General features: G+C 44.0%; 1 protein-coding gene and 1 long non-coding RNA gene across 8 annotated transcripts in view; one reads left to right on the top strand and one right to left on the bottom strand.

Annotated features, from left to right (window-relative positions):
* The window catches only part of ACOT7 (acyl-CoA thioesterase 7), a 105,621-nt gene that overhangs the window by 53,984 nt on the left and 28,203 nt on the right, over positions 1-23,434 (bottom strand). For 5 of the 7 annotated variants that reach the window (XM_050931610.1, XM_050931615.1, XM_050931608.1 and 2 more), the window contains 4 exons: positions 19,078-19,169; positions 9,192-9,306; positions 4,532-4,546; positions 3,690-3,776 (listed from right to left, as the gene is read on the bottom strand). In XM_050931610.1, coding sequence (XP_050787567.1) covers positions 3,690-3,776; positions 4,532-4,546; positions 9,192-9,306; positions 19,078-19,169 — 309 coding nt within the window. The remainder of the gene's footprint in view (positions 1-3,689; positions 3,777-4,531; positions 4,547-9,191; positions 9,307-19,077; positions 19,170-23,434) is intronic. The other 2 variants (XM_050931609.1, XM_050931613.1) reach the window with 1 other exon arrangement.
* The window catches only part of LOC127038749 (uncharacterized), a 51,718-nt gene continuing 31,447 nt past the window's right edge, over positions 3,164-23,434 (top strand). Inside the window, exon 1 of the long non-coding RNA XR_007770790.1 lies at positions 3,164-3,197. This is a non-coding gene — a long non-coding RNA (uncharacterized LOC127038749). The remainder of the gene's footprint in view (positions 3,198-23,434) is intronic.

Raw genomic sequence — 23,434 nt, 5'->3', positions numbered from 1 at the left:
GGCAAAAACTTGTAAGTACAGATTAAAGCTGGAGGCTGAATTTAAAGAAGGTTCAAACAGTACACTGAACATCACATTTTCACAGCAGACATCACTCCACAGCTTTGGTGGGATTTTTCCAGGACCCTGTGACTTACACAGGGTTTTAAATAGAACATGGTGCTGTGTTTGTTGCAGCATCTGTTGCTTTATGCCACTTAACTCTCACAGCTGCTAATTATACCTTGGTTTCTGGTGATGATACCCCAGTTATATTTTTGTTTAGAAGAGGAGCAGGAAACTGGATACATTTGCCTGTACAACCCTATTGAAATTGCAGGTGCTAGAAACTGAAGGCTTTCATTCCACAAGTTCTGGAATCAGACTGTGCACATCTTCACACTGTGCTATCAGCAACATCATTCTGCACGGAATGGTTATTTACTCCTGTAACACTTCCATTCTCTGATTGCTCATTCTGGATCTTGTCATGAGAGCAATGAATTGGGCCTGATTATATCTCTATACTGGAGAAAGCAGAGCCATCAAGTTTGTTTTGCTTACTAGCAGGTTGGACTTAAATTTGTTTACTCAAAAGTAAGGGTGTTGCTTTCTCCTACAACTCATCCAACAGTCTCTCTTCCTTTACGTTAAGCCAGATTTAATTTGCTCGTAGGTGATCAGTACTTAAGGGCACACTTCTCAATTTAAAAACTAAATTAAACTGCTCTAATTTATTCCCATGTCAGCTATCAAATTATCTTCTACATGGGAGAAACCAAAAGTTTAACTAGTCACATCAACTTAATGTGGAGGTATGGCTGGCTGCATATTTCTGCCGTATTGCAGAGCTAGATGCTGGTCACTTCACCTTTGAATTCCATCTATACAGATGGCGTTTACATTTTAGATCTACAACACTGGCAACACTAAGTCTGGTTAAGACATGACCGTGCAGAGCTTTTGTTAGCCAAAGGCACCAGACTGTTGCTCCCTCAGTGTATACTTCCATTACCAGAAGCCAGAACCCTTATAAATTAATATGCTATAGTTTATATACAGAGATTTCCAAGGGCCAGGCATTGCTGATGACACTGAGGGCAAATCTCATTTGCCTAAGCCTTTGTTTCCCCAATTTTAGCGTTATTTAACAAAGGAAAACAATTCTTAAATGGACAGACTAATCAAGTCAAAGGACCATCTTCTTTCATCTTGCAAAAGCAGCAAAGAGTCCTGTGGCACCTTATAGGCTAACAGACATATTGGAGCATATGTCTATACATCTGTTAGTCTATAAGGTGCCACAGGATTCTTTGCCACTTTTACAGATCCAGACTAACACGGCTACCCCTCTAATACTTTTCACCTTGCAGTAAACTTTACACAAATCCTGACCGAAAATGAGATTCTTAGTGAGCAACATGAACAAACAATTACTGGACATGTAGTAGAAAATAAATATAACCAGAACACTGGCTTGATCCTGTGCTAAGACAGGGTGAAATAAAAGCAGCTATTCTGTTACAATAAATTGGAAACAATCTAACTCCCATTTTCTGTCATCTGCCCAGAAAATTTTTTGGAAAGTTTGATTAAACATGATTTGACTAAGTTTGAGGGCTAAAAAAACCTTACTCATAAAAAATTTTACACTTTAAGTGCTGTACAGACACTGCCGGGGTATTTGGAAGAGGACACCTGGCAGGGAGATTGCACTCTGAGAATTGCAGTGAAAAGTAATTTTGACTTGGTTAAGTTATGATATGTAGAACCCTATTACTGTTTCGGATATTTTTTGGATCACTCTAACCCAGGAATTCTCAAACTTTATTGTATCATGACCCCCTTCTGACAACAAAAATTGCTACCTGACCCGAGAAGGGGGGAACTAAAGCCTGAGGCCCACCACCCCCAGTGGCTGCAACAGGAGGAAGACACTTGGTTCCCCAAATTGGAGTGAAGTAATGAAGACATTTCATTTGCATAACATGACATCTTAGCAAAGAAGCTAGCTGAATATTCCCAGCACTTTAACAGTTCACAAGGAGTAACTCTGCACTTCTTCCATGTAGATAAATGGGCATGACCATTTAATGGCTCTGCAAAGAAAGCATTTACTGAATTACTGCTTCACTGGAGTGTTTGATTTATTTAGTTTCAGATTCCTTTGGAGGTAAATGAGAAAATTGCACCACTCCATTATCTTGAGACCATTACTCCGTTCATCCAGTCTCGATACTGCCACACGGCATGCTCTGTTCTCTGCTGTAGTAGGTGACTGTGCTTGATGTTAAGCACATCTTATGAATCAACTGTATATACAACACACTAAACAAGTAAATGGTGCGTTGTGAAGCTGCTGCTAAACAGATCCCAAATACCAGCTGAAGAGTGAGCATGTGTCAGAGACTCTTCTGCATAAACTGACAAAAGTGTTGCAATTTGTAGAAAGTTGAAAGTAATTTAGCATCTAAACTTTCCTTCCCAGTCTGAATGTGAGTTAACAGGAACTTGACTGTTATTGATCCTTGCAGAATACCAACGGTAGTGGCTCATGCAGATATCAAACTCCATATCAGTGAATAAGTTTCACACATTGGTACATTAAAGTTGCAGTCATTTTTGCATGGAAACGACATTATAAAACTACTGTTTGAAGTGAGCTGAATTCCAGAGATCAAGACGCATGAGGGGGGAAGGTAAGGAGAAAGTGTCATGCAACAGTGCCCAACGCAATAGGGTCACCAGTTAGGGAATTTTATTGTAGTTAACGTCACTAAAACTGAAGTACTAGGAAAATCAGAGCTGAAAAACAAACAGTTTCTTCAATACAAATGAAGTACTTTACAGTACAGGGATTAACTAATCCAATTCCTATAGAAGTACATACCACACAAATGTATTTAATAACGTAACAATCTGAGCATGTGTGTTTAGAATTGATGCACCACTGTGAATATGCAATACGCTCTCCTTGGGCAACACTTGCAGAGCTGGTATCACACACACCAGTGTAGATGGGAATTTAGACACTCCTCTCTGAGAAGTGCTCATAGTACCTCTAACAATTCTCAGCACAGCCTAATCTAATCTGGTCTGACTGACTCACTTCATATCTTCACACAATGCCTAGCATGAGTGCCCGGGCCACAACAGGGGCTTCTAGGTGCTACCACACTACAAATTTAAAAAAAAAAAAAAAAAAAAAAAAAAAAAATGTATTTTCCCCCACTTCCCTTCTTCCGTAAGAGCCCCCAAAGGTCTGTTTACACAGCCCATGGCAATGAGCCTCCGAGCCTGGGTAGACAGACTTGGGTTAGCAGGGCTCACACTAGCAGTCTAAAAATAGCTGTGCAAACCGCACTTTGAAGCTGTGGCTGGGCCACAGCTCAGGCTCAGAAGCCTAGGGACAGGGTTAGCTTCAGAGCTCGAGCTGCAGCTCAGGCCACAGCTTCAAAGCCCCGTTTACAACTGGTTTTTAGAGCGCTAGTGCAAGTCCTGCCAACTCAAGGCTGCTCACCCAGGCTGGGAGCTCACTGTCACGAGCTGTGTAAATGGACCCGGAATCAGAGTGTGATTTCATTATGCTGGCTATTAAGAGCCTTTACATTTATTGTATTTTAGTTCTTGCTAAACGATAATCTGGCAGTTGAGTTCTAAAGTTACACATCACACTTTTATGCAACCATGGTAAAACCAAAGCTACTCACCTCCATGTACAAATCCATGTAGAGTGCAGTCTGATGGGCCCACCAGATGGATCAGGCTGGACTGGCTATAGCCTACAGTGTACGGCTCTATGGAAAGAAAAAACAGGTCAGACCTACTACATAAAAGGATTCAGACTCGAATCATCAGAATTCCCAATGACGTACAAGAATGCCATTAAGAGGCTGAAGCAGACTTTTAGCTCACCTTATATAGGACAAAATCTTTGTGCTACCTTATTAAAAATGGTGATGTACATTTAAAGTCAGCAAGTTTTTTAAAAGAGGAAAGGCCATTTGACACACAAAGATTGCTGTGCTCAAACTAACCATCTTTCTTAAGCTACTAACTTGGCTTGATTTTTAATCTAGATCTTCACAACAAACTAACATTTGAAAATCAGTGTGTTTGTTTCAGTGCCACACATCATAAAAACGATTCTGAAAATAATGTGCTGGGAAACCAATAAGTTAAAGGACTCTGCCTACAGCCCAGTGTTAACACTTTCTATTTCTGTACCCACTTGTAACTGCAGGTACAACTGGTATCTGAACTTATCAATGGTGCTTCATATGCAGGTGCATTGAAATGTCTAAGCGCAAGATTTTTCCCAAATATGATAAAGAAAATTGCATTTAAAAGCTTATGTTCAGTGAGAAGGTTGTACTAACTTTGGCTTATATTCAGAAAAAAGTAAGTCTGTTAGACAATTGCTTGCCATTATGGCCTTCAACTCAATAATCCAGGTAACAGTAGAACAAATAGCATTTAAAAATCTCTCCTTAATGTGTATTTTCCAGCTACATCCACACAACACAGCACCAATTAACTGAAATAGCCTTACCTTTATTCTGTCTATCTGTGAGGCAAGGAGAGCAAAGAAAAAAGGAATAAGCAGCTTTCATTATCTAGGAAACCTCTTTTAGCAAACAGATAACGGAGAACAGCCCCCCCCCCCATGTGTGCTAGAACTGCACATCTGTAGAATCCACGTGCACTATGACATTACAGAATTCTATCTTCATGGGCTTGGACAGTAAAGGAATTCAGTGTTGGTAACAGACACTTAATTGGGATAAAGAATGAAGTGTATCCACAGAACAGTTACTGCCCAGCAGACGGGCAGGCTTCTCCATGCCAGCCCAATGTGGAGGAAATGCCTATGGGTAGGAATTCAAGTCAGTCTTCATGCCCATTCAGTTCTATATCTGTTTCAGCTCAGGATTTCCATCAGTGTCTATTGTGACCATGATGTCTAACCCTTGTACAATTTCACACAGGAAGCCAAATGATAGTTAATGGCTTTCCATCATTGCCAATGCGGGCCAGAGTTGAACCGGTGGCTAAAAAGCCACAGAACGGCTCCTGTTTCACCGGGAATCCCCTGATCTACCCAGCTCCTCACCTCACTTTCTGAAACAGGTGAGGATACCAGTGTCTGAACGTGTGGCTGCCCAACTCGCATTTCCCACTGCTGCCATTTGGGACAGTAGTTGCAGGGACAGGGAGTTCTAAGTCTGGGCATGCCAGCTCCCCCTTCATTTCCGAGCACTGGAAGATACTGTCCTTATTCCGGCTTTCAGAGCAGCTGTGCATGCAGCCAGATGTGTTGCTAACATTCACACTTATTTAAAAAAGTTAAGTTTTCCTGATCTTTAATAAGGAAAGTTTGTCACTGTTGAAAAAATTAACAAGCCATTTAATCTTCACCTGGGTATAGACATGTGGCATAGCAAGGGAAACTGTTTATAAAACCTATCAGGCTCTGGAACGAGACCAAAGGAACACAGTTGCCCCTGGTGATTTGTTGCTAGGCAACAACTGTCCAAATGCCTGAAACCGTGTACTGGTCTCAAAATTTTGAAGGTAGTTAAAATTATCAAGCTGTAGAGAAAGAGCCTCCATTCAAAATGGCAAAAATAATCTGCATGTCATCTCTTTCACAACTCCACCTCAGAAAGGGACTTACAAATTTACTTAGTCACATGCTCTAGCAGCTTCTCAAATTATATTTCAAATCTCTCAACGTTATTTTAGACTGCAGACTCGCAGCCAGAGACGCTTGAAAAAAGCCAGAATTGTGCATCTTTTCTAATCCACAGATGCACACCCTTGGATTGCACATGCTATGCCACGTGAGGGCTATAAATAGCCAAGCGCAGCAACTCAGCTCCTCAGTGCTCCGAACTTCCAGTGTCAAACCCAACTGCTCCCTGAAGACAATCAAGGCAGATGCAGGGGCGGTCTCTGAAGGGGCAAACTCAGGAGGCCTCAGGCTACAGTAAGTAACCTAGTTTAGTCCGTTATTAGTTTTCCTACCTGGAGACTAGTCATCTGGGAGACTGGAAATCACTGCCCTTTCACAGTGATGGGCAGACACACTCCTACCCAAGTGCATGGAGAGATCTGGATTTCCGATTACAAAAGGCATAAGTCGATGGAAAATTCTCCTGTTGGCAATACTGGAGATAAGAATTCCAGGAGGATAATGGCTTCCTTAAAGTGAGCTCTCTCACCTGGGAAGCGGCACTTTGCAGGAGTGAGGAGGAAACAAGCAGCTCTTACAAAGCACGCAATAAGGGTACAGCATGGGGGGAACCTTTTAGAATTGCATGAGAAGTCACCTGGGCAGCAAGAAATCAGACATGGAACCCAAAGCCAGCTAGCGAGTCAGAATTTCTGAGCGGAAGGGACAGCCAGTATAAGAATGTCCCTCATGGAATGCCAGGAGAATTCCAGATGCTCTCTGATGATCTCCAGACACATCTTAACAACTCCAGCCAAAAGCATTTGATCTCATAGCTACACACTGACAAAGGATCTCCTGCACCGGCTAGCCAAGTCCAGGAGTTATGTTAAGTGGCATAAGAGGGGTTTCTTCAGAAAGTGCACGCAGAGGGAAACCTGATTCTCCAGCAACAGCTCAGTAAGATGCGTAAGTGAGTGAGGCCATACAGCCATGCTATCGTAACGCCCAACACACAGGTTCAGATGACAGAAATGAAAGTTTTTCTATTGAAACCAAGCTCTAGGTATTGCAATTCTCACGCTTTTATGACTAGCAATTTGGGGCTGTTTTTTTACCACCTGTCTCATAAAACCATGATGACAGGCCCAACTCACAAATTTTCCAACTCACCAATATTCAAAACGGTCACCATCTCTCATTAACATGACTGGGGCTAAAGCCAGCAACATGGCTGGCTGCCACCTCCCACTGTTTTCAATGACATTGAAGCCCTGGCCACAGGCAAAATGGCTGCCACTGTACAGTGCAGGCAGCGGGACAGGACAGACTGAGAAGCAATGACACTGAAAGACGAATGAGAGGGAGGGAGCAGAGGACATGGTGGGCAGTGGTGGAAGCTGAGGGGGGTGCAGAGAACAATGATGGAACGACAGCGCCCACATCTTGGGAGTAGTGGTGGGAAGGAGACTCCCCTCCGAACAGCCAGGGGAAGAGGCAGTGTTTCCAAGTCTCAGGAACAGATTGCAAATCACAGGATTTTGGCCCTGCAGCAGGCACTGTCACAGTGATGCATGAAGAGCCTCAGATCCCACAGTGGAGATAGGCACAGAAGCAGAACTCTGTATGAGAGCCTTGGGGAGGGAACAGATCTGCCCTGCCTGCATGCATGGCACTAGATCGGAGAGGGCCCTGTGGCAGCAGGAGGCAAGGAAGGAGGGGGACTCAGGGAAATGGTGTTGCTGGGACACAGGTAAAGACGATCCTGGGCAGCAGGAGGTAGAGAAATGTTGCTGCGAGGTGAAGACAGTAATGTCAGCTGGATGACAGCTTCTCCTATCTCAGGGGTCAGGAAGGGGTAAGTGAAGTCTTCATCTGAGCAGCCAGGGAGAGGTATGCACTTTTGTGCACATTAGAGGTTGACTTTTCAACCTGAAATTCTCTCACACACATTGGCACAGGAATAGAAGGGAGTTAAAAAGTCAAGACAATTTAAAAAATACTCATTTTTTTAGTCTATGATTTTTGGGGCCAATCATGATTGATAGCCCGAGTCATGACTTTGATCTCTTGAGGTTGGCAATACCTTATCTTGACAAACTCCAGGGAAAGATCATCACATCCTGGTCTGAACAGCCTTTAAAAAGCAAGGATGTTGGTCAGGGATGAGCAGGGAACCATCTTTAAAAGGTCATGGTATGCCAGGAACAGAACTGGTCATCCTGACGGTCAAGTACTGATGGGAATGTGTGGGCTTGGGCTGTAAGAGGACAGTGTGTCTGGCACAGCTACACGTACATCTGAGTGGAGAGGGCAGCCACGAGGTGTGATGAACACATCAGGGTGGGAGCTGAACACAGGCTGTTACAATGCCAGTCTTGCAGAAACAGGAAGAGAATGAATTGCAGCGCAGCCCCTCCTGTAGCCTAGAACAGGAGCCTGTCTATTTGCAGGCATGCCTAGAGCACACATCACCTGCAGGGAATCACAAGGTAACAAGGAGGAATATGGAGCAGAGGTAAGTCCAGGGAAAGTGTTCTATGACTCCTGGGTTTACAGACTGAGAAGACAGGTGCCACCTGCAGTTTGAGCAGGATCTTGCATGGAAAAAAATAATCTAAGAACCACCACCAAGTCAATATTAACCTTAAGAACCCATTTTCCTCTACCAGTAAGTCATGGGAGAAGTTTCTCCCAAGCCCGTCTACCAGGGCCGGAGGACGAGGTGAGGGGAAATGGAAAGGTGGGTTGAGGCGTTCCATTAATCTTGAGTGTATGAAGAGGTACCCGGCTAGCCTTTAAAACTACTTCATTCCACACTCGCTAAACTGGATGCCCCACAGTCTGAAGAGGGCAGACAGTGATGCCTAGTGGACAGAGCAACAGAATTTGACTCTATCCCTGGCTCTACCACTGGCCAGCTGGGTGACCTTGGGCACATCACTTCACTTCCATGCCTCAGTTTCTCCATCTGTAAGATGGCAGATCTGATCCTTACCTCCTCTGTAAAGGACCGGGATCAAAGTGCTTTATAAAGAATTGGTTATTGGTAATATACCCAGGTAGTGTGTCAATACATGTTCTAAGCAGTATGAGGGTAACAAAACAAGGCTGAAAATTCAGAGGAAACATGGGTCCCTATCAGTAAAGTACAGGTCTACACCACAGCCCAAAGTCAGCATGTTAGAAGAACTTACAGAACAGTTTTCAGTTAGAGTCTCAAGTTAACTGCCCCACAGAGATGGAGACCTCAGTCTGACTCTCGGGCTCTCATCCTGGAGTTTGCATACAAGTTTGGGGGGTTTCAGCCACCTCTTTTTAGGCAAACAGGAATGGGGCCCAAAACCTTGTTCAGTTACAACACGGAGTCACGGGACGGACAAGGTGGAGAACTCGTGTTTTGGTGCAGTGAAGACCTTGCTCTACCAAGTTAATACTTGGTCTTATCCTTCTGGTTTGGAAGCCCGAGAGAAGGAGAGTGTGAAGAATTCTGCAAGCTGATTTCTTAAGAAATCCCCACTCTGGCTGCCTGCATTACCTGGGTTGAAAACAGGGAAGATAATGTCTCCATTTCTCTGTTTAGTTACCAGTCGTTCCAGTTTTTGCTCTTCATAGCGTTTCTTTCCGTCCTCCTCCAGCTCTTTCCATGCATACTGAAGGGAAAGAACACACAGGTCACACAGTGTATTGCTTGGCTAAAAGACAAGTGATACACCAGAGGAAAAGTAAAGGATGCATGACTGGGGACCTGCAGCTGAACAGGTATGGCCCTCATTACTTTGCCAGATGCTGAGAGATTCCATAGTTATGTGATAACTGGCTGTCCTAGTTATCACATAAAACCAGATCTGTCCAGTGACTATTAGTGCAGGGCCAAAGACGCAGAGCACCAGATTGGCAAGTGGGGGGGGGGGGGGAAATGGGTGATGTGCACAGCCACTCATTTCCTCTTTTATGCCAGAATCTCTAGTGTTTATCAGCCACTTGCTGTCAGGCCTTCTTGCCCTCGGAGGTGTAACAGCTAGAAAGATTCAGCAGCCTTCAGTGCAGCCCATCACTCAGCCCCTAACTGAGGCTATGCACATCTTGTTCACAAAATTCATTCACTCCTGGATGTACATATACCTCGTTGGTTTTCAGACTGATGGATTTCCTTGCTTCATTTGGTGACATAAAACTAGTACTTTTCCTAAAAATGATCAAGGCAAGTAAAAAGGAAGGCACAGCAATGTCTCTTGCACATATAAACAAACTTGTCTGAGCAAGCAGCATGAGCTTTCGTGGGTGAATACCCACTTCGTCAGATGTCTGATGAAGTGGGTATTCACCCACGAAAGCTCATGGCCCAAAACGTCTGTTAGTCTATAAGGTGCCACAGGATTCTTTGCTGCTTTTACAGATCCAGACTAACACGGCTATCCCTCTGATATTTGTCTGAGCAATTGGCTGAACAAGAAGTAGGACTGAGTGGACTTGCAAGCTCTAAAGTTTGACATTGCATTCAAAAATAAAACCTTTTTTGTGCATAATTCTACATTTGTAAGTTCAACTTTCATGATAAAGAGATCGCACTATAGTACTTGTATTAGGTGAATTGAAAAATACCATCTCTTTTATTTTTACAGTGCAAATATTTATAACAACAAATATAAAGTGAGCATTGTACACTTCATATTCTGTGTTGAAACTGAAATCAATACATCTGAAAATGTGGAAAACATCCAAGACTGTTTAAATAAATGGTATTCTATTATTGACTAATCACAATTATTTTTTTTAAATTGCACGACAGCCCTTTAACAAAATTTGTTGAACTCTTCTCTCAGCAGCACGTAGCTACAAACAGACAAGTATACCTTTCAGGAATCATTCACTGTTATGATGAAATTCTGAAGTATTTTGCTGCTGACATTTCATTTCAAAGTTGAAAGAGAATAAAAGTTTTAATTATAGACCTGTCAAGTACAGTTACTTCCAACTCTTTCCAAAGCGTTTACAGTACAGAACAAATATACTTATCCATTTCAAACAGCAAAACGTCTCTGTAAAATCCCTCAAGCTACATTCAAGCATTTTCTTCATTGCATCGGGTTTTTTTTGGTTTTTTCCCCACAACTACAGCTAGAAAACCAGCTTCTGACTGGACAGAACTAGAAGCGCTATCAAAAGGCATTACATGGAAGAGGCATCAGTACACAGGCCCTGTTTGTGTTCTGACACAATGCAACCTTGAAAGCACTGATAATGGGCTCAGACCTGTACAAGAGGAAATAAAACAGTCCTTGGGTGTACAGCATCCAGGACAATGGGTGACAGTGGAAAAAGAATAAAGAAAAAAATATATGTGCAACTCCCATTACAAGTAATTCCTAAATCTCGATTGGAACAAGAAACAAACAACTTGTTTTGAAGGCTTTACCCAACACGCAAGGGCAAGTCAGAACAATCTGCAATGTCCGCTAGTTGAAAAGAGTGGAATGCTCTGGTGGAGTTTTGATTGAAAGTGCCTGCAGTGTAGGACAGAGCTATCAACCAGAACTTTAGGGGTGATTTTCCACTAATGATACTATTTCCAAACACCTTCTCTTTACTGCAGCAAACCAGGGGCTGCAGAAAACTGCTAAGCATTCTTTCATTGTCAACTCTAAACCCTGAAGTACAGTTTCTCAGTCTCTCGTTTGGTAAGATCCCACTCACTATTTGCATCAAGACACTGGTGTGCTTCTGAATCTATATTCCACAGGAGAACATCCTGGAGATGGGCTTAAACTCTGGCTACTTCCGGGAACAACTGCTGAACTACAGATCAACACAACAGTTGTCCTTTCTGGGTGAAGCAAGGATACTCCACTGTCAGTTTGCTAAAGCCCCAATCCCCCTATGGGGGGACACAATGCTTCATAAAGTGGTGAATTAATATTGAAGGGACAGGTGTTCCAAGCTAATTATACACTGTTGATCAGAGACTTGAATGGAAACGCGAAAGCTGCCCTCTTTCAGGTGCTCTGCTCGGAAAGCTTTGGCTCCAGATGGCAGAGCCGGAGTTGTACAAAGTTTCTTTTATGTCGCTCCAGTCATCAAACAAACAGGCAATTTGTTTTAGTACAAGGAAGCTGGCATGTGGGTTACTCATTCTCCTGGGGTCCTCTCTCCCCAAGGCAGAGCCAGCACATGTCACTAATGAGAGTGCTACAGACAAAGCCTCATTCACACTGCTGGCTATTCCTTCCAAGTCTACTCCCTCAGCTGCCTCCTAGCACACTCTTTGAGGACTCAGTCCTGGTGGAAAAAAGGTTGTTCGAAGGACTTGTCCCTGAATGTTTTTTCATCCCCCTAAAAGCAGACCTCAGAGATTCCCTCAGGCTTTTCTTGCACTCTACGAACCCCAGGCATTAGCTGGACCTGTGCCAACCACTAAGCTTAGACACAGGCAAGCCAGGCTTGGCAGGGAGAGTCAGAGGAAGTAGCTGCTGCCATTGTTGTTTAAAGACATTAAGAACATAAGAACGTCCATACTGGGCCAGACCAAAGGTCCATCTAGCCCTGAATCCTGTCTTCAGACAGTGGCCAAAGCCAGGTTCCCCAGAGCGAATGAATAGAACAGGTAATCATCAAGTGATCCATCCCCTGTTGCCCATTCCCAGCTTCTGGCAAACAGAAGCTAGGGACACCATCCCTGCCTGTCCTGGCTAATAGCCATTGATGGACTGATCCTCCATGAACTTATCTAGTTCTTTTTTGCTCTGCATCTCATTCTGCTTCGGGTGCCAGAGTGTCTTGTTTTCAGAAATATAAGAGGGAAATGCTGGGTCAAATCCTGCTTGGCCACACGCACTGGAAATGTAGACAAACTCCACTGCAGTTAGTAAACCACTGGAATTAATTGGATTTAGGTCATTGTAACGGACCAGAATTTTCCCCTCCCTCTAGATAACTCTAGAGTAGGCCAAAAACCTCACTCAGAGACTACAATTGATCTCACTAAATTGTCCCTAGCAGCTCCTAGTTGAAACAAATCTATTCCTTTGTCATCCCCTGCCCCACCAGCTCCTGGTATCTGTGGAGACAAATGGGTAAACATGGGCTCCTGGTGACTGTTATCAACACAATGTACCTGGCTGCGTATAGATAAAGGAACGCACTGTGCCGAGGGTGAATGCCAGCTATTTAAACTGGACTATTTAAATTAATATTCGTCAATCAGGATGCTGTGGGGCGGTGCAGGATTTAAAAGCTGAAAGTGTCTTTTGCAAGGGAATTCTATGCCTTTGTAGAAAGAGGAAAGAGCATTTCAACTTTATATAATGAATAGCTGTGTTAGCTTGGTAATACTATCCCCAAATGTACTCACTCTTTCACCTGAAAGCCTGGAGGATACTAAGCAGTGACATCTGTTAGCTACGTAGCCCTGACACTGGAGTGATGGCTTGCTAGACTGTACACTCAGTATATTGGGATGACAAAACTCCCTCCATTGATACTTTCTGCACATGGCCCCATTTGCCCAGCTACTGACCTGCGCTAGCCACCTAGTCAATCATTCTTTGTGACAAAGGAACAGGATCAGTAGCTATCGCTCACAGTTGGGAGCTCATTACAGCCATTTCAAACAGAGTTGCCTGTCCCAGTGCTCCATGGGGGCAAAGTCCTATTAAAACTAAAATGGCTTCTGTTCACAGCCAACCACACAAGGGGACAAGTGCTTCCCTGCTTTCAGTATGGCTCTCAATGCCAGGTGTGGCATACACTGCCGCACAGCTGCTGTGCTCCTCAACACGTTGTACAGAACAACTAGGTGGTCTACTAAGCGCAGTGGGGCCAGCGGAAATGTCTCTGCATTATATGACTGGACTTTCTGGCACTTACCTGAAAACGTAAGATTCTGACCATTTCCAACGTTAACAAGTCTAGCTCTGCCCACTCACAGCTTCAGCAACTAGAATTCTTTGTCCATTTCAGTTACTAAGAACAGGTCCCCAAAAGAAGTGTAAGTGTGTGTTTTTAAAGAACAATCCCCTCTCACTGCATATTATTCTTTCCAACAACGCAGAAGTATCAGTTAAATCTTATAATTTCTGGTTATTACCTCCAGCAAAACAGATTAGTCCAGGGAGAAGCCCTTTCCCCATAAGAAGCTATTCGAGTAACTATATTGACTAACTCCAATGTAATTAGCTTCATTCCAATACCTCTTTCATTATAACTTTGTTTAGGTTCTAAGGCTAAACCTAAGTCAAAGAGTTTTCTTCCCCTTTACTATTTTAATAACTGTTGCTTAGGAGTTATTGAATTCTCTCCCCAGGGAAAAGTTGAACAAAGCTTTTAAAAGCCACACAGGCAAAAGTATTGTTTGCCTGAAGACTGGAGGGGGGTTGTAGGAAGACTAGAGGATACACATGAATATATTCGGTCTGTTGTCCTAGTGCTGTCTACCTAGTTTTCTTCCTACAGTTCTGTTTCCCCAGTAAAGTGCAAAGCTACTTTTAATCAGTGCATGATCATCCTTTCAGCAAAATCGCATTGCCTCATGACACTGCTCTATCAAACAAAGTCAGTGCTTGTTTACAAGAGGGCAGCAGAATGGTCTTATTAGGTGTTCTCTGCTTGGGAGTGCTGGAGAAACCCAGTGAAGACTCCAAAGAGAGGTACAACCATTTAGCACAGTGTTCTAACTGAACTAGCTTTCCAAAACTCTTTCAGCTCCCTAATGGTGGCAGTCATCTTGAAGAAGAGTGCCATTTGCCATTCCCAGCATGGAAGAAAGCCCCTGCAAGTCTTATGATGTATCAATGATTTAACAGTAAGAAGGGTTTAATATTTAAAGAGTGTCCAGACAGAGAAGTGCTTCTCATTTTGAAGCCAGCAGGAAACTGGTGCCAAGCCTCAGCCATTGAGTGGTGGGTGGAACTAGAGTATCACAACAACAAGATTAGAAACTTTCCAATGGAAGTTTACATACTATCTAACTGAGTACGTTAGTGAAGAAGTGTTGGTGGCCCCTGCATTCCACCAGCACTAAGTTCAGTAACCAGTTTCAAACAATCTGCATTGTGCAGTACAGGTCCTGTTATGCAGCACTTGATCTTGATCAGAAAAAACATGCCTCTATAGTTGAGATGCAGGTAGCTGAACTTGCTCAATGCTAATATGAGGGGCAGTTCTCTGGCTCCTACCAAGTTGCCTATGTACAGTAATCGTCACTAGGGCAAATTCTGGATGCCCTGGACAGAGGAATTCCTGCACTTATCCTGAGGACTGGCCTAGGTCGCCTACAAGATCAACTTTTATCTCCATAATTTCCAGCAAACAGGTCCTACAGATGCCAGTCTAGAGCCCAACAGAAGCAAGATGTGTAAAATCTTCTGTCCGAAGAGAATCTCCTCTCTCCAGTTGGAAGTCTGATTGCCCACTGTTCATATGGAAGACGTGCAGCACAACAGGAACCTATTAGCTCAAATTCAATGCAGTGTACTCACGGTTCAGGTGTGCAGATAACTTTGGTCAGCACACACCAGAAAGCCACTAGAGAGGACTTTGCCCTATGGCTAGTGAATTTAGCATGGCATTTTTAGAGACATGCTCAGAACAGAGCGAAGTGTAACTTTCTCCATAAATTACACGTTAGCAACGGCTATAGAGAAGCCTGGTATCTTTGGTGAGTCAATGAGCATTAATCACATCACAAGACTAGAACTCAGAAAGGAGAACATGGTGGAGTTACACATGGTGCTGACCACTCCTGAAGGAGTCAAGTCCCAGCCCAAGCCATATTGGAGTGGGTATCGAACAACATCTGCCACACTTCAGGGTATTCTCTTACAAGCCACTTTCCACACACAACTTCCTGAAGCAGTCACCTTTTAGGTTGAAATTTTCCACACGGTCTCCCTGCCTCTCTTGCCCACCCAAAACACCCAAACAATAAATAAATTGAGCAAAATTATATCAGTACCAGTCCTGAAGAGAACACAGCTTAGACAACAGCAGCTTCTCACAGTAAGGAGAGTTTAAGTACTAGGTAGACAGATTGTTCCCTGCCATTTTGATTTGGAGTGCACAGTTATACATGTGAGGGGAATACGTGAAAGGTAACCTAGTGCCCTAATTGACATTTTGCTGGCAGTAGCACATCCATTATCAGACACAACAATGGCTTTTACTGGAGACTTTAGTACATTATATTAACTCAGTCAAAACCAAGACGCATCAGCCAGCTCATTCAGACCCCAGAGGTGCATCTGTAAAGAACTCAATTAAGTTTGGATGGTGTAATGATGAAACCTCATTTATCATCTAAATGAGGCATCAACCTCGTTTCAAATTGTTATTTGGGCTCTGATCATTCTTCTACTCAAAGATGAGTTTCATGACCCAATTTAAGATTCCAAACTGAGTGGAATCTTTCCATGGATTTTCTTTGTACACTTAAGATTCTGCACGAGCAAATGCTCTTCATGACAAGTTACAATGGGTTTTTGAAACCCTCTAAAATGACCAAAGACTGAACTTGACAAACTGCATAAAAGGTCACAGAAGGAGTGGGATTTTAAAGTCCTTTCAGACAAGGTAAGAGGAGAGGATGTTTGGGAAACTGACTCAAGTCCTCAGTACTCTGGAAGAAAAGTCAAATATCAGATAACTTATTCCGATTTGGAGGCAGAAAGGAAGAGATGTGTTAGGTGTGAGAGATGTAACTGAGATCACAGCTCCATGCTCAACAAATCTTTTCCAGTTAAAAGGAACATGAATCCTCTTTCCTGCCCAGATGAAATAATTTTTCACCAACATATTGGCAGGGGAATTCTCAAGAGTTCTTGGAAGGAGACATCTGAGTAAAGGGTGGGGGGGAGAGAAAGAGAGAGAGAGAGAGAATATGCTACCCAAAGTCTGAAGCAAACAATTGCTGAGTAAAGAACAAAAATATCCTGCTTTAGACTCTCAATTCATTCTGTCACAGGAATTTTCCTGTAACACATACAGAAAAAAATCTTAGAGGTGGAGCATACCAGAGGGAGCAGCTCATTAACAGGATTAACTGTCACCTCTCTTGGCAATGCAAATCTGAGGCACTCAGAAGTAGAGCAACTCCAATGACTATGTTGGCAGAGCCAATGGCTGAGCTGTGTTGGTGTTCACAGTTCCCTCAAGAGTCTGTCAGGCAACCAATGAGTTTGTGTCAATGTGCCAAAACATGGAAGATCATTTGAAAGTAAACTAATGATTGTTGCATAATTTATGACAACACTAGTGTGCATAATTCCTTCGGGACTGGAAGGAGAGAGGTCTCATGCTATCAGAAAGCAAAAGGTAAGAACCACCACCACAAAGGAAAGGTCACTTCACATGTAGAAGTAAGTGGTTCACTACATGTGGTATTCACCAGTGAATATAAAGACTTCCACCATTATTGGCCCATAAATCTCACCTTTGAGGTATCCTGCAATTTCACTAGACAGTTCCACCTGTTTTCCACATATCTTTTCTTTAGTCTCACCTTCCAGTTTTTTCCTGCTATTCTTAACCTTTAAGAACCTACCTAAATTCCTCACCAAGAGCCTGATCCAACTCCCATTGAAGTCAAAGACTCTCACTGACTCAAGCAGGCCAAATTGGTTCAGGCCTCAAGTCACAATACTGAGCAAACCAAGTCAACGCTTTGACACAGAAGAGCTCAGGAGCGGTGGAAAACCGTCCTGAAAACCTGTAGCTCCAGAGAACACAGGTATTTCAAACCTGACATTTTGGTCACTCAGTGATATATCTGATTGGGGTTTTATTTATTTTACACTAGAAGGGGCCAACCAAAAGATATTTTAGAGGACTGCATACATGTTAGAACTCTGATTGTAGGAGGAGAATTACAGGACACATGGATGGGGTGAAAAGCTAACTCTAACTTGACAAAAGTATTTTATGTTGTGATGGCGTGCCTGCCCCACACTGAGCTCTGAGGAGTTAACAGAGCCCTAGGGAGGCTTTGCAGAAGGCAACCAGAGAAGGGCTGAAGCAAGCAGCCAATCAGAACCAAGCAGGCCCATATAAAAAGGGAGCTGCAGGGCAGAGGAGTTCAGTTCTCTGCTGGGAGCCTGGGGAGGAAGGACTGTGTCTCTGGAGGGCTGAGGGAACTGCCAGCAACCTGGGCAGAGCAGTGCTGTGAGCAGGCCCAGGGCGAATGAGAGCGCTCCTGGCTGGTTGCTGGGGTTTGCAGGCAGAGGCCCTGAGGCAAGGGCAAAGAGGATGCTAGAGCCACAAGGAAGTGACCAGGCAATTCGTTGCAGTAGCCACTAAGGGAAGTAGCTGAACAGCAGACTGCAGATCCACCAGAAGTGGGGAGCACAGTGCGTGGCACAGACGGAGGGCTGTGTTGCTGAAAAGGACGCTGCAGTCCTTGGAGAGACGTGGGTTCTTGAGCAGGAGTGATGACAGCAAGACGCCACCTGAAGAGGGCACAGAGCTAATTCCCAAGACAGCCAGGAGGAGGCACCACTGTGGTGAGTGAACCCCGTTACACATGGACACTTAGCAGGTGATTAGTCTAGACCAGCTAGATTTTCTAGCGCACACATGGTTGTACAAAGCATTTCCCTGAACATACGTTTATTTAGAAGGCGAGTTTATGGGGAGTCTGTCATTTATTTTTACATCCTTATCCCTAAGGATTTGTCACTGACACCAAAATACAGACTCTTCTCTTTCATCCCTGCACTTTAATTACTTGAAAGCCAAAGAGTTCTTCTATAGTCATTTTGTTGCTCTTCAAAGCACAGCTATTTTATCCAGTAAATTTAGTACCAGCCTTTTTGTGGGTTGTACACAGGTACTGAACCATTTCCCTGTCTACGTATCTTGGTCGCTGTATCTTGTGAAAACAGAGCTCAAAAATACAGTTTGTTGCCTCTAAGCATCTACAGATCCTTCTGGAAACAGCCAGGCTGAGTCCTGAAAAGCAACATCCTCTCCTTCTGCAAAGCCAAGTCTGTCAGTTCTCCCACTTAAAGGAGAAGGGAGAGACTTCAATAGCGTAATTTTTGCCGTGCTCCCTTGCATTAACTGGTTACGTCCCACTGAGCTATGGAATAAGGAGGTTCATTTTCTGTGGTGCAGTATTTCCCGAGATCACGGCTCAGTACAGTCAAAAAGGTGATGAGGATATTTACATTAGTCAGAGCATCTTTTCCTCAAGGGGGGGAGGGAGAACACACAACTGCCCACACTCCTGAAATGGGATATCTTAATGGCAAAGCTAGTGTTACTCTGATGCTGCACCTGCTCCGACAGGCCTGGAGGTAGACATGTCAACTTTTCATGTAAAAAAATGAACGTTAAGGCACTGGAATACAATACACCCTACTCCAAATCTCTGCAAACGCATACACACAGTTCTTCCGAGCGTGAGGATTCTGAGCTAACATCTATGTCGTTACCTGAATAGGAGGAACTTCAAGGACTTTGTCCACGTTCTTTAGCGAAAGAGGCACATACCACAGAGTCGCCCTATTAGTCACCCTCTTAGCACCTTAAAAAAAGAGAGCAAAAGCTGTGTTAATTAAATACAGACACATTGGAAACAAGTGACAGTGAAACCTGTGTAGCACTTTCAGAGCATACATTCTGTACAAGGAAAGCTACACTGTTGAGGATCAGTAACAAAAGCAAGAAGCCTGATACATCAGCTAATTTCTTGGAGATGCTCCAAAGAGCCTGGAGAATTGCGAAGAGCTGTATAAACCATTAATTAAGCCTCCCAAGGCCTAGGGTCTTTCTCCACACAGCTTCATGCCTTCCCTTCCCCATGCTCATTCTATAGGAATACATAGGGACGGCATCACTGAGGTCTGGGGGCCCGTCTATGACCAGGGAATGGGCTTGAGCAGACTTCTCTAGTCTAGAGAACATGTGCCAGCATGAGAGAAAGAGCTGAACAACGGCAAAGAACCACCATGTTTTTGCTTGTGGCCTGTAAGCATGGAACATTTGCTACAGCAGACATCTATGGTGCCTGTCATGTTTGAGCTGCATACTAGTAAGTGACACTGTCATGGCTTGAGACTGAGGATCAACAGGCTCTAGTACAACATTAGCACATGCTGTGTTCTGACCCCCAGTCACTCTGTTACGCCACATTGGGTCAGACTGGGGAATTCTAGGACTGTCAGAAATGTGGTGCGCCAACTGCTGCATTCAGCAAGAGATGGGCAGGAGGCTATCGCACCAGCAATGCCTGAACCTTCCGTAGCAGCCCTACAGACAGTTAGTGCTTTGTCCTTAATGTATACGTGCAGCAGGCTGTTTGAGTGACACAGGCCCTCTGACTGCAATGTTACTGCTAAGTGGCACCTTGACCTGCTAGCACAGTGACCTTTTTAAAAGCAAATTTCTAGCAATCATTAGCATTTAATTAGCTGAAACAAGCATCCAGTATAACGCACAGGAGATGGATTTTATCATCAAGTGCTGCAGGGTTCACTAGCTTCTGCTGAAGGTTTATAAGGCTTAGAATGTGCCCTGTACCTGAAACCACTGTGGAGGTGAAAGAATGTGTTTAATGTTTATTTTGCACAATTTCTAAAAACTCAGTTTAATGCCTCCTACCTTTGGAGAAGCATCTAAACACAATACATACAGGTACAAGATTAGCTAGTGGAAGGCTACACAAAGCAGATGTGAAAGCAGACCAGATGAGCTCTTGCATGCTTCAAAAAAAAAACAAAACAGTCAAAGTCATGTTTTCAGAGCCAAATTATCTCTGACATTGAATTTAAAAACTCCAAATATCTTGCCAAAAACCTCTATATAACAAAACATGGAATTCCTTCTGCCAGGATTATTTTATGTCTAAGGATTTCCACAAGTCAAACCCATCAGTGACTCTGAGGCCATCAAGCTCCGAGACTAGCATCTATGGTGCAAGCAAACTGTTCAGCAAAGACAGAGCTCTTAGATAAATGAACAGTAATTCACCTCTGGTCTGGGCATTCAGTCACATGCACTGGTCTGCTGTCAACACAGCCATTAACAAGCCAGCCAGGGATGGGCTGACAGATCTTTAAGTCGGAAATAGGTGAGGCCCATCTACACTAGTCCTGCTGAAGCTAGCTGGGCCATCTCCTTCCAACATTCCCAGCAGCAAGTTCTGCATGTTATAAGACAGGAGAGTTTGTGGCGTGTCAGGCAAACTGCAGAGGAAAGCACACATCTAGAATCTGTAGCATTGTGGCCTCCTCATGCAGCATGGGACCCTACATCATCTCTTCTTCACAGTGGAGCAAGCACTGAATTGCAAATGCAGATTCCCAGGTGGGGATCTCAGCCTACAAGCTCAAGTGTCAGTCATTTCTATACTAGAGAGAGGGTCTCATCTGTCTGAAATTTGAAGGGGCAAACTCCAGTCTTCCAGCATCAGGATGGGTGCTGGGATTTTGGGAAGCACATCTGTAGCAGTGCAGCTAGCCCCCCTGCCACACCAAACTGCCCCACACGGCTCATTGTTATAAACCAATGAAGTTTAGGCATTTGTAGGTAATGGGGGACATGGGAAGGGAGCTCCGGAGTCAGACACAAAAGAATATGCAATAGGACCGGGCAACGAAGCAGTGTCTGGGTGGGTGCTCTAAGCACCGACAATCAGACTTCCAGGCACACCCTCTACTTACTCTCCCTACAAACGTGGACTTTCACCATAACGGTTGCTGCCGACTATTCTTTTAATGCCTGCAACCAATAAGCCTGTCCCTGTAGCCTGGAGACTAGTCCAAGTCAGCACTAGGTAACTGCCTCTCTAGTCCCCTGAAAGACATCTCCCTAAAAAAAAAAAGAGTGGGCGTTTCAACAAGCATCCCCAGTAAAGAAGAAGAGGGTACCCAGACTCCCAGGCTCACCTTACAAGCCTCTCTCAAACATCGGCTTGGCTTCCTCCAAACCTTTCTGGGCGCTAGGAGCCTTTCCCTGCAGATCCCAGGGCCTGGTTTCACCCACTGAGCAGATCTGCCATGAAAGCAGGCTACTCACACAAGAGCAAAATACAGGTAAAAACCCACTGAGCTTGAACAGATGCTGCCAAATCACATTCATTAGGCCAGGTCCTGCTAGGACTGCATATAAACTTCCTGTCACTAATAGAAATGTTGCATTTAGCTACAATTCTGCACCATTTTTCAACTACAGGCAAATAAGATGGAAAACCTTTCTGCTGCACTTTGACTGAGAGTGGATCTGACAACAGGCTTTTGGGAATAAGATTCACTGTTACACCCAACTAAAACCACCCTGACAAGATTGCTACCATGGCAACCACACGAGCAGACCCTTTACATGCCTCTGAACAATGTGCACTAAATTATGCAAAACAAGTTCATTACAATTTTTCCCCATTCTTTAATCCAAATGATCAGAAGAACCATAATTCAAGGAGTATGTTAAGTCTCAAGAGCTGCAATTCTCCCCCAATCACATCATATACGTTTAATATTTTGATATTTAATATTACTATTGCAAAGCTGGCTGTGCTCAGTATAAAGGCATGTGCCCGAACTGACTAGCAAAATGGAAAATCCTGGTATGGTTAGTGCTGCAGGTGAGAGGCAGGGGAGCAGGTTCTCTTTCTTTGCATGGTATTTATTAGCTGACAATTTGTAGATGAGGAGATTGTTAGGGAGAGGCATGCCTATAGGTTCAAATGAATATTTTCTGCAAAGGAATGGGCATGAATTGCCATTGCCAAGAGCAGCCATGCTGACCTCCAAGCCCCATGTAAATGAAATGCCTACAGGGATAGTCAAGACACTCAGGTTCTTTCGGAAGCTGGATGCAGGTACGCATGAAGGTCAGCTGAGCTGTAACATTTACCGTGCCAAGTCTCCAAAACGTCTCACAACCCTCTCTTCCACTACATGGTTTAACAACTAGAGCAATGTGCTCAGTAAAGCATGCTGCAGCAGCTCCCCTTCTTAGCCAGGATTTTCTTTGTGCCAACAGCCAGCATTCAAACCTCTGCTGCCCCTTGTACACTCTGCCACGTCGACCTGTTTTTCTTAAAGTTAGTGATGCTCTTGCCATTAAGCTGCTGCTGTTCTTGGGCAGAGCCTGGCTTACTGCTGCTTTTCCCTGAAGGTGCTGCTGAGGTGGTTACCACGATACGCACGGAGACTCAATGGTGTCTTGTCATTGCCAGACATGTTTTTACACCTGCCTTCTATAGGTGGTCTCAGTGCTCCTTGAACAGCAGCAGAAGCTTCACAGGCATCTCGATGCCCGAGTCTCTGCTGCTGCGTGAAGGAATCTTCTGCCCAACTGTGCTTTTAGGTGACTGGTCTCTCCTACCGAAGAACAGTACTTTGAGATTGCATAGCTAGGTCTACTTCTAAAACAAGGGCGTTAAGTAAATCAGGGAGACAGATGGGGCTTTCAAGGCTACTGCTACGGATACTCTAGGCAAATGTCAAAGCAAAATTATTCCTCATCATGATGCTCTTGCATGAATGAAGCCACTGGAAACAAGGGTAGACTATTGAGCTAACCAAATTTGTTACACAAATTCTGCTTTTGGATGCAAATCTCTGGGACAGCAAGCAGGAAGAGACCTTTACTGCATAAAAGGCAAGTCTCCTATTTTAGGTGTGTGGCCTCCACTATCATTTCTGAATGCCTCAGTCTTTAAAGCATTTATCCACCATTTATTCCCATTGTACAGATGGGGAACTGAGGCACAGAGAGGCTAAATGACTTGACCAAGATCACACAGGAAGTCTGCGGTGAAGGGAGGAACTTAAATTGAGTCTCCTG

The sequence above is a fragment of the Gopherus flavomarginatus genome, chromosome 21, assembly GCF_025201925.1.
Source record: "Gopherus flavomarginatus isolate rGopFla2 chromosome 21, rGopFla2.mat.asm, whole genome shotgun sequence".
In the NCBI taxonomy this organism is placed as follows: Eukaryota; Metazoa; Chordata; order Testudines; family Testudinidae; genus Gopherus; species Gopherus flavomarginatus.
This window is presented reverse-complemented; position numbering and strand designations above follow the sequence as displayed.